The sequence below is a fragment of the Notolepis coatsorum genome (assembly GCF_963971535.1).
Source record: "Notolepis coatsorum genome assembly, chromosome: 16".
In the NCBI taxonomy this organism is placed as follows: domain Eukaryota; kingdom Metazoa; phylum Chordata; class Actinopteri; order Aulopiformes; family Paralepididae; genus Notolepis; species Notolepis coatsorum.
In genome coordinates, this window is record NC_140180.1 from 92,163,176 (window position 1) to 92,174,595 (window position 11,420).

Below are 11,420 nucleotides of genomic sequence, written 5' to 3' on the forward strand. Positions count from 1 at the left end.
TAGGGGGAGGGAAGCCGTGGGTGGGTCCTGGGCGTTGTGGACAGCGACCCCTACAGTTCGGTCGGGGCGCCTGCACAGCGAGGGTAGGATCTGGAGAGAGGTAGTGCGACCTTCCACACGTTACACTCTCCCAGTGAGAATCTGCACTGCCAGGCTGGCTGCACATGCGTTGGAGGAAAGCATGTGACAGTCTCCGGCCTCTCGGACCAACAGTAGGGGGGGGTGCGCAACAACCAGGAAGGGGGTTGGGAATTGGCATAACGACTAACAGGGGGATGGGAAAAAAATCGGGAAAAAAGGAGGGAAAAAAAAGATAAAAAAAAAATAAAATCTTTTAAATACTTTTTTCTTAAAAAAGAAAAGAAAATGTAACGTTAGTTTGTGTGTGTGTGTCACGTGCACTCACTGTATTTTTTGCGATGCTGTAGTTGGTCCACGACACACACTTAAACTAACGTTAAATAATCGTTTTTAGGAAACAACGATTTAATTTAAATCTATGACGCCACTTATCGATTTTACGCAGTTATCGATAATTATCGATAAGTGGTCTCAGCCTTAATTAAGTCCTTTATTTTGTTAAACGGTGAGTTCCAGACCGCTGGCCCTATTTTCTGCGACGCCGTTGTGGATCCGTAGAGGCCTGCCTTTCCCGGTGCACGCATTGCTCAGTTGATTACTCGAAAATAAATGTTTACATTTTTATTAACAACCAAAACAGATGGGTATGGGTATCGGCAGACACTAAAGGTTGTGGAATCTGTATGGTAAATGAAAAAGTGGTCTGGAGGGGCCGGCCCCTAAGAAGGACTCTTAGCGATAATCTACACATCTTCGGTCAATAGGGAATAGGGTGAAGGGTCCAAGGTTCTGAACTCACCCTTTAAGTACTATGTGGCCTCCACTGGCACTGTCATAAAACAATAATAGCAGACAACACTTTAATTTCCCTGCACGCTTCCAACAACATTAATGTTGTAACCCCTGGAATAGGTTTTTATCAACCACCAGTGTTCAGACTTGTAAAAAGTCACCACTTTTGCACAAAATAATGTATAATCTCATGTCTCATGTCTCATAATCCTTGCAAGCGCATGACTAAACCGACTTAACAAACAGGATGTATTTCCCCAGCCCTTTTCCACCCCATCCACTTGACCTATCTCAAACCCCGCCCTCTCTTCTCTATACTCCAATCACAACTGTTGAGTTCCCTCCAAGCAACTGCTGTTTGATAGTAAAGGGTTAACCTTCTGTAGTGTGGCAGTGAAAGGGTTAAGTGAAGCGGTTAACACCCCACCCACAACCAAAACACCAGCTGTTGTGACTGCGGTTAGCTTGTGGCTGGTGTTAAATGTCCTCCTGTTGCCACATCCTGCTGGTGTTAAATGTCCTCCTGTAGACTAGAGTCAAACAAAGCAGGTGAAACACACACCTGTATCACTGAGGCTGCGGTTACATTATAGCCAAAACGATTTCGTTTCATTTCGCTTTTCAGAACGCTGTGGATTGGCAGGCAAGTTAGACGTCGTTTGTCTCGTGAGCACAGAGTGATGTATACACATGTAGTACAATGCCAAAGCAGTAGGCGGCGATGTAGTTCAAACATGAAGGCCATTTTCAACCAATCAGAAAGGCTGAACGAGTCACTCCACGTCCTGCTCAAAAACAGAAACCCACCATCTTTAAATTACCTCACGTGAGCCATTAGCAACATAGCATTTATTTTTCAGCAAGAAACAAAGTGCAATAAAAGTGCAATAAACAAAAAAGGATACATTCACTGTGTGTTCTGCCTCATTTGTTGATGAAACAAAACCAACATCAACACAATTTACCACCAAGAGCGGAGAGTTTAGTCCCACAAAAAGATCTCTGATGTTGTTAGCTACATGCTAATGTGATTGGCATTTTCCATTTATATAGTTAGCATTGAGGCTATCGTACATTAACGTAGTAACGTTAACACTAGTAGAATAAATGGATGAAAACGTTATTTAACAGATTGCAGAATGGGTACAATACAATACGGCTCAATACAAACAATTGTTAAGGGGATGCAGACTGTTGTAGTTTGGACTGGGTTCCTTATAACAATAACTTGACAACACATGAGTTTAGTTGGTAGCCGCAGCTACTTGGGACAGCTCTGCTGTAAACACTGGAAATAACGGTGCGTGTGGACAGCATCACACCCTTACATTAGAGTTAGCCCTACCACTGTGGATATAATTCACCTCTTGGTTTTGGGTTTAAACGGGGAAGATCAATCGAAAACAGTTGTAATGATCTAATTAATTATGGCGAAATTAAAAGCAAGTACAAAATCAATCTCTGACGGTGTCTGGGAGGATGGAGTCAAATGGTTATCCATCTGCTCCGTTATAAAGCACATGAATAAGCAATCTGAGGAGGACGCAGCTGATATCCTGTATAGCCTCCCCATATGGCCGGTTGGTGTCGGGAGACAGCAAATTATATTAATTATAGCGCGATATTGCAAGTGACTCCCAGAAATAGTTCTGATGTTTGGACTAATCATGGGGTTCCCAAAGTTTTCAGGCCGTGACCCCCGAAATAACTGTCAGAGAGCCGCGACCCCCACTATTATAGGAGGTATTAAATACATTTATAAATTTATAAACTTTTTAAGCGGGAGGTCCCCCACCAGGAAATCTTGTGTTACAAAGACTTAATTTTTTGCATTCTGGTGCAGGAATTGTTTTATTTGTACCCTTTAAATGCCAGTGTTTGTGATGGCATGACTGCAAAAAAGAAAAAAGATATATATATATATTTTTTGGAATCATAATAATAAAAAAGAAATATTTAAATCATCTGGCGACCCCCCCACAGCGGCTTGCGACCCCCACTTTGGGAACCCCTGGAATGGACGGAGTCGAGGTCCAGCCAGGGGAGAATTTGGCATCGGTGTCTACTGCGTTGGGCATGAACGGCTCCGTATCTGGCTCGCGCAAATTACATGGCACTGTTGTCGGGGAGTTTTCAAAACGAAAACCCCCTTTGAGCGTTGCCGCTAGGAACACGTGTTTTCCTGCCAAAACGGCGTTGCCCTTTAACGTGGACATGCAAACGAAATAATTCGAAAATGAAACGTTGTAAGTGTAACCATGGCCTGAGATCCCGATCGACGGAACCAGACGGATAAATCATGAGCTAACTGCTGCTACTTATACTCCTATTATTTCCCCTTGACATATTGAAAACACAATTGTCGGTTTCAATAAATTCTGACCAAATTCTCTTCGTTTAGTCTACGTTATAAATAAGAACCAAAAGGGCGGCTAGGTGGCGCAGTGGGCAAGGCGCTCGCCACCAACGCAGGAGATTCTGGGTTCGAGCCCAGCTCTCTGCGTTGCTACCAGCTTGGCTGGTCGTTCATACTAATACAATTGGCAGTATTAGGGGGTGGGAAGCTGGTGGGTGGGGATCGGACGTTGTGGACAGCGACTCCTACAGGTCGGTTGGTGCGCCTGCGCAGTCGAATCAGGAAGCGACGGGGGCGGCGTGTCCCTCCCACGCAGACCCTCGCCGCTGAGAGATCTCGCTGTGCAGGTGAAAAGATGCGACGGCTGCCTCCTTGTGTACCGGAGGGGACACGTGATGCAAGGCTTCGTCCACATTGCAGCCGGCTTGTGGGAGGCATGGCCTAACAACGTTCGAGACAGGGGAGGGTAGAATTGGACGATACGAAATTGGGGAAGGGAGAAAAATAGAAAATGGGGGGAAAAAGTAGATACAAAATTTAATTAAATAAGAACCAAAGATGAGTTTTTTTTTAAATAATTGTATTTGAATTGAATGGAATTTGTGCAGCCATATTTATTCAATGCGTTCATGGAAACGACGATGAACGCAGCCATTTCCATAATATTGTCTATTGCCTTTTCTGACAACTACGTCCCTGCATCTCATAAATGTTCAGACAAGCGGTCAGGTGGCGTAGCGGAGATTGCGCTCGTCACCAATGCAAGAGGCTGCGGTCTCGACTCCCGGAGTCAGCATTGCCCTGCGGCTTGGGCCGGTCATCATACTAACTCGTTTGGCTGGGTTAGGGGGAGGGCAAGTCATGGGTGGGAATCTGGTGTTGTGGACAGCGACGCCTACAGGTCAGGTCTGACTCTGGGCGCTTGCTCAGCGGAGGCAGGACTTGATGAAGGCAGCGTGACCTCCCACGCGTTACACTTCACCAATGAGAGCCCTCGCTGCCAGGTGAAAAAAGAGTCACTGGCTGTCGCCGCACGTGTCGGAGGGTTCCCTTGTACCGACCAGTAGGAGAACATGCGCACAACGACCAGGTAGGGGAGGGGGGGGAATTGGCACAACGACTAAAAAAATTGGGATGGGGAGAAAAACAGAGAAAAAAAGAGAGGATAAAAAAAAAAAAATCAGACAACCTTAAGTTATTACTACATTTTCTTTCAAACTCATTTGGCGTCGGTCAGATTTGGTTCCAGTAATGAGGCGCTTGGGGCAGAGCCGCTCTGCATAGGAGTGCAGCAACATGGCTGCCTGTAACCGCCGGTAACCACTTTTTAAACGTCTCATTTCGGTGCAGTATGTAGAGCAGGTAAAACGCTGAAAAAGCACCATATCACATTTCCACTGCGACTTGTTTACAAGATCCAGTAATAAGACGCCAGTTTATTACACTTTTGTTTTTATATCTCATATACCAACACATGGCAACCGTGTTTCTTACACATAGCAACCATTGGATTGATTCCGTGTTATTCTGTGCAAACAAAGCCTCTACAGGCCCAGCAGAGAGAGCACAGAGTGCGAGGGAACTCCCAGCAACACTGTTGACTGCAACCACATCCCCAGCAGCTGACTCCATGCTTTTCAATACATGGCACATGACACCAACGATGTTCACGTTTGGGAAGTGTACTGTACTGCTGTGTACTTTCCAAAGTGCTCGTATAAGACATTTCACTTCTCATGTGATTCCCCTGACTTCTCCTGTGTACCGCAGATAACAGGTCTGTCATAAAATGGCATGTCACTGCAGTATGTCTTGACACTTAACGAGCTAATTACGTCCGGCGGCGTGGCTACATGAGCAGAGCTCCGACGGACTCGTGATCGGAAGATCAACGGTTCGAGCCCCGGTCAAGGTCGTTGTCGGAAAGTGGTGTTGTTGTTGTCCAGCAGGGGGCACTCTGTCCTCTGGACTAGTCAGTAACAATGCCCCCCCTGTTACGGTGATAGGGACACTGTATAGCTGCGAGTGCCGTCTTTCAGATGAGACGCTAAACCGAGGTCCTGACTGAATCTTGGTCGTTAAAGAACCCAGGACGCCTAACGCAAAGAGTAGGGGGTTCCCCCGACGTTCCGGGCCAAATTCCCAATCAGGTCTCTGACATCAAGGCCACCTAATCATCCCTTCCCCTTAATTGGCTGATATCAATCCCTGTCTCTGGAGCGCTTCGAGTGTCTAGAAAAGCGCTATATATACACAATTCATTATTAATTAACTCCCTCTCTCCACACTCCCTCTTCTTTTTTCCCTCTCTCTCTCTCTCTCTCTCTCTCTCTCTCTCTCTCTCTCTCTCTCTCTCTCTATATCTCTCTCTCTCTCTCTCTCTCTCTCTCTCTCTCTCTCTCTCTCTCTCTCTCTCTCTCTCTCTATCTCTCTAGCTGGGTCCTTTGAGTCTGTTGGTGATGGGCATCATAGCTATTCACTGTATGAGCCTCCTGGTGAAATGTTCCCACCACCTCAGCGTAAAGTAAGTAACACTCCCCCTCTTTCATAATATGAAGGTCATGGTCCAGGCAGGGACTAAAGGGTACAATCAGATTTTATAAGCGTTTTTCTAGCCACCAAAGGGAGCCAGTAGAGGTTGCTTTTTTAAAACCCACATTAGTAGCCGGAGACATTCTTTCTTCCCTGGACCCTGGAGACGCTTTCAACTTGACGACACAAACTTTCTAAGATACGATAAGATGAGATAAGATAAGATATGCTAAATAAAAGATAAAGGGACTTTTATTTCCCATCGGTGCATTTGCTCATTTCAACAGCTGACAGGAAATAAACTTGGGTCCGACCTGTTATTGATGGTATTATTAATATTAGTCTACATCCAGGGTCAGTTATTGATGGTATTAATATTAGTCTACATCCAGGGTCTGTTATTGATGGTATTAATATTAGTCTACATCCAGGGTCTGTTATTGATGGTATTAATATTAGTCTACATCCAGGGTCTGTTATTGATGGTATTAATATTAGTCTACATCCAGGGTCTGTTATTGATGCTATTAATATTAGTCTACATCCAGGGTCTGTTATTGATGCTATTAATATTAGTCTACATCCAGGGTCAGTTATTGATGGTATTAATATTAGTCTACATCCAGGGTCTGTTATTGATGGTATTAATATTAGTCTACATCCAGGGTCTGTTATTGATGGTATTAATATTAGTCTACATCCAGGGTCTGTTATTGATGGTATTAATATTAGTCTACATCCAGGGTCTGTTATTGATGCTATTAATATTAGTCTACATCCAGGGTCTGTACAGATGTGCTTGAGACAGACTGAAGGTAAAGAGGAGACATGGGACCAGGACAGTGTTTAAGGTGCTTGAAGATGTAACACCTGCCTGTGAGAACCCTGCCTGATCACTGCTAGTTTTCTTCCCTATGTGTCATGCCGTCTTATATCGCATGACTAAAATATCGCTTAGCTTTCTCTTCACCGTTCCTGTTTAAGCTTCCTGTTTTTGCGTGGGTCAGTTCTCCATCACTTCCTGTCTGGTTGTCGTCGACACACAGAGTCTTGAAACTTTTCCTTTTCATCTATTTAATATATTTTGACCAAGGAAGCCTGACCGAAACAGAATGTCTTTAGATCCGATACCAATAGAATTGAGAGTAAAATTAGCTATAATAATAATAATAATAATAATATGCTTGTGTCTGCCTATAATTGACAGTAATCAATCATGTAGCTGGCTGTTCTTTACACTTTACAGGGACTCCCTTCTGAGAAGATATGTATTGTTAGATGTGATTCTGTCCAGAATGTACGAAGGTGGGGAGAGTGAAACCTATGATCAGAATAGTCTTTCTTGTACATTCTCTCACTGTGCTAACGTCTAGTGAATAAAACACGAGTGAAATTAAGCTACCGGTATTATTCATCTTGCTGGGGACCCCCTGGAACCCCCCTGAAGGACCCCTGCGGGTTCCCCGCACAGCACTTTGAGAACCGCTGCTTTACACAAACCTTTCTTTTCATATAAATTAACATCACCAGATAATACTTATTAGAAAGCAGTGATTCTCAAACTTTTTTTTAGGTAGAACCCCTTTGGGTAATTTGAAAACTCCCTTTCTTTGAGCTCCCGGCAGTGTCGGAAACGTTCCTGTCTCCCTGGTTGGATAGCTAGCTTGCTACCACAGGTGATATACTGTAATTGATTTTGTGTGACGGCAACCAAGCAACAGTGTTTACAGCAACACATTGTATTTGAATCTGAATTAATTTCATTCCTTTTCTTCTCCTTCCATCTCATCTCCCTGTAGTCTGCCGCGCCACAGTTTGAACCACTGCTATAAAGCATTTTTGAGATTGTTCATCATCTAAAAGCACTTAAAGATATATTGGTGGATGACATGAGATCTGAAAGCAGTGTTCTCTCTCTTCCCAGGGTGAACAAACCGTTTCTGGACTACGGAGAGGCGGTGGGTCACGGGATGGAGAACGTGTCGTGGTTGCGAAGACACTCACAGTGGGGGAAGTAAGTAAAACCCTTGAAGATGATTGACGCTCTCTCAAACCCCTCCCTTTTTTCTTGATCCTCCAATCACAACTGTCGCTTGCCTCGGGACAAAAAGCAACAGTTGTGGGAGCGGCTGGGTAGTGTAGAGGTCTAAGCACTGGAGCGGCTGGGTAGTGTAGAGGTCTAAGCACTGGAGTGGCTGGGTAGTGTAGAGGTCTAAGCACTAGGAGTGGCTGGGTAGTGTAGAGGTCTAAGCACTGGAGCGGCTGGGTAGTGTAGAGGTCTAAGCACTGGAGCGGCTGGGTAGTGTAGAGGTCTAAGCACTGGAGCGGCTGGGTAGTGTAGAGGTCTAAGTAACCACTGGAGCGGCTGGGTAGTGTAGAGGTCTAAGTAACCACTGGAGTGGCTGGGTAGTGTAGAGGTCTAAGCACTTGAGCGGCTGGGTAGTGTAGAGGTCTAAGTAACCACTGGAGTGGCTGGGTAGTGTAGAGGTCTAAGTAACCACTGGAGTGGCTGGGTAGTGTAGAGGTCTAAGTACTGGAGTGGCTGGGTAGTGTAGAGGTCTAAGCACTTGAGCGGCTGGGTAGTGTAGAGGTCTAAGCACTGGAGCAGCTGGGTAGTGTAGAGGTCTAAGCACTGGAGCAGCTGGGTAGTGTAGAGGTCTAAGCACTGGGTTGGCTGGGTAGTGTAGAGGTCTAAGCACTGGAGCAGCTGGGTAGTGTAGAGGTCTAAGCACTGGAGCAGCTGGGTAGTGTAGAGGTCTAAGCACTGGAGCAGCTGGGTAGTGTAGAGGTCTAAGCACTGGAGCAGCTGGGTAGTGTAGAGGTCTAAGCACTGGAGCAGCTGGGTAGTGTAGAGGTCTAAGCACTGGAGCAGCTGGGTAGTGTAGAGGTCTAAGCACTCGCCTACCATCACAGAGACCTGGGTTTCGTTCCAGGCAGCGGTACCTCCGGCTTGGTCAGTCGTCCCTACCAACACAACTTCAGACCCACTCCTATCCGAGCTCCGGGAGGGTCATCAAAGAGAAGTCGCCTTTTCTCAGTCCTTGCCCTACAATGGTGGAATGAACTGCCCACCCCAGTTAGGACAGCCAAACCCATACAATCTTTCGGCCGTCGACTAAAGACTCACTTCTTCAACCATTATCTGAAATGAAAGAAAAAAAAGATCTAACCTGTCCCTAACTAACCTTACTGTCATCACTTGTCCTAATAAACTAACCTACACTGTAGCACTCAATACTTTGATGAACATTGTTACTCAGCTGATAAGGTTGTGCCCTTCCTGCTGACTTGTCGTACAGAACTTGTAATTCGCTTTGGATAAAAGCGTCAGCTAAATGACTAAATGTAAATGTAGTGTAAACTGTTCAGGCTGGGAAGCCAGTGGGGTATGAGTCCTGGTTGTTGCAATATGTGGCTCTTTCAAAAAGGATCTTTCATCAATGTAGCTCCTAAGTTGGCCAAGTAGTGATTACCGCTGGTCTAGACTCTAGTCTAGACTAGAGTATTTAAACTTGATGGCTGCATTAGAGAACGGCAGCAATGGTTGTGTGGAGTGCTGCTGAAATCTTATAATTTTGCTTCAGGTGATTTTCATGAAATCCAACCCAAAATGTTACACATTGACCCTCACCCAAACATCTCAGTCAAAAGATTACTTTTTTTTGCTTTAATCCTGAGAACTATAAGCACTTGTGTGTGTTGTGAGATTGTCTTGTCCCACAAGAAAGTGTTCCACAAGAAATCTCTCTCATTCTATGTCTCTCTCTTTCTATCTATCTCTCTCCTATGTCTCTCTCTCTCTCTCTCTCTCTCTCTCTCTCTCTCTCTCTCTCTCTCTCTCTCTCTCTCTCTCAGGCGGATAGTGAATGTGTTCCTCATCATAACTCAGCTGGGTTTCTGCTGCGTCTACTTTGTCTTTCTCAGTGACAACATCAAACAGGTCAGACACACACACACACACACGCACACACACACGCACACACACACACTGTTCTATACTTGCTTAGATTCCTAAACTGGGGCTGATTAACACCAGGCCCAGGGACAACAGTTGAACATGAGCTTTGGCTAACACTGTCTCACACATTTACTTTATGTTCATTAATGTGGGCTGTCCCTGTTCAAATACAGTCTAAACTGAAACTGAAACTAAACCACCAGCTGTCCCCGTCTACTGCTGCTCTGATTGGTGCTTTCTCTGGTTGGATTTCCAGCCAGGCCAATCGGCATCCGGTACTAGGCAGAGTCTACTTGTACCCATCAGGTTGGCCCTTAGCAACGGGCTTCTCTGAAATCGGGAGTAATGAAGGAAACGAGTGTCGGACATCCAATACACCTCATGGAGCACTTTCAACTGAACTTGGCCTGCAACCACCTGACACCTGTTCCTAACACGCTGCCTAGTTTCAACCAAGCTGGCCACATTGACCCTTTCACTACCACACTACAGAAGGTTAACCTTTCACTACCACACTACAGACCGTTAACCGTCTGTAGTGTGGTAGTGAAAGGGTTAACCTTCTGTATTGTCGCAATGAAAGGGTTAACCCTTTGGTAGTGTGGTAGTGAAAGGGTTAACGGCGTGCGAGTCATTCTGGCCTTTAAGGAAATGGGCTGCACTGCCTCTATCTCAGTGATCCAGGCTGGTGTATCCTGCCTCCAAACTGTGGCTATTGGCGGGAAATCTGACGTTTGTCTTTTGATTTATCTTCAATACCAGCATTTCAAATCTAAAGTAAACAAACCTGAGTAAATGTCTCCCCGTCCTGAAAGACCTCCACTGGCACCCTGTCACCCGGTCCTGAAAGACCTCCACTGGCACCCTGTCTCCCGGTCCTGAAAGACCTCCACTGGCACCCTGTCTCCCGGTCCTGAAAGACCTCCACTGGCACCCTGTCTCCCGGTCCTGAAAGACCTCCACTGGCACCCTGTCTCCCGGTCCTGAAAGACCTCCACTGGCACCCTGTCTCCCGGTCCTGAAAGACCTCCACTGGCACCATGTCTCCCGGTCCTGAAAGACCTCCACTGGCACCCTGTCACCCGGTCCTGAAAGACCTCCACTGGCACCCGGTCCTGAAAGACCTCCACTGGCACCCGGTCCTGAAAGACCTCCACTGGCACCATGTCACCCGGTCCTGAAAGACCTCCACTGGCACCCGGTCCTGAATGACCTCCACTGGCACCCGGTCCTGAATGACCTCCACTGGCACCCGGTCCTGAATGACCTCCACTGGCACCCGGTCCTGAATGACCTCCACTGGCACCCGGTCCTGAATGACCTCCACTGGCACCCGGTCCTGAATGACCTCCACTGGCACCCGGTCCTGAATGACCTCCACTGGCACCCGGTCCTGAATGACCTCCACTGGCACCCGGTCCTGAATGACCTCCACTGGCACCCGGTCCTGAATGACCTCCACTGGCACCCTGTCTCCCACCGGATCAACTATAATCCTGGTCTTCACCTACAAAGCTCTTCACCTACTGCTCCCCCCAAGGCCAGATTAAGACTTCAGAGGCCCCTGGGCCAGATTCTTGTGGAGACCCCCCCACACACACATACACGTGCACGCACTCACAGTGGTGTTTTTATATGTCACTTTAAAAAATATATAGAATATTTAGAAGTGGTGGGCTCTGAGGGCCAAGCTAAAAGGAC

At 46.4% G+C, this 11,420-nt stretch overlaps 1 protein-coding gene across 1 annotated transcript in view; it reads left to right on the plus strand.

Moving 5' to 3' along the window:
- slc36a1 (solute carrier family 36 member 1) overlaps positions 1-11,420 on the plus strand; it is a 181,519-nt gene that overhangs the window by 19,225 nt on the left and 150,874 nt on the right. Inside the window, 3 exon segments of the mRNA XM_084331234.1 lie at positions 5,665-5,753; positions 7,686-7,775; positions 9,617-9,701. Of these exon segments, the coding sequence (XP_084187360.1) occupies positions 5,665-5,753; positions 7,686-7,775; positions 9,617-9,701 (264 nt within the window).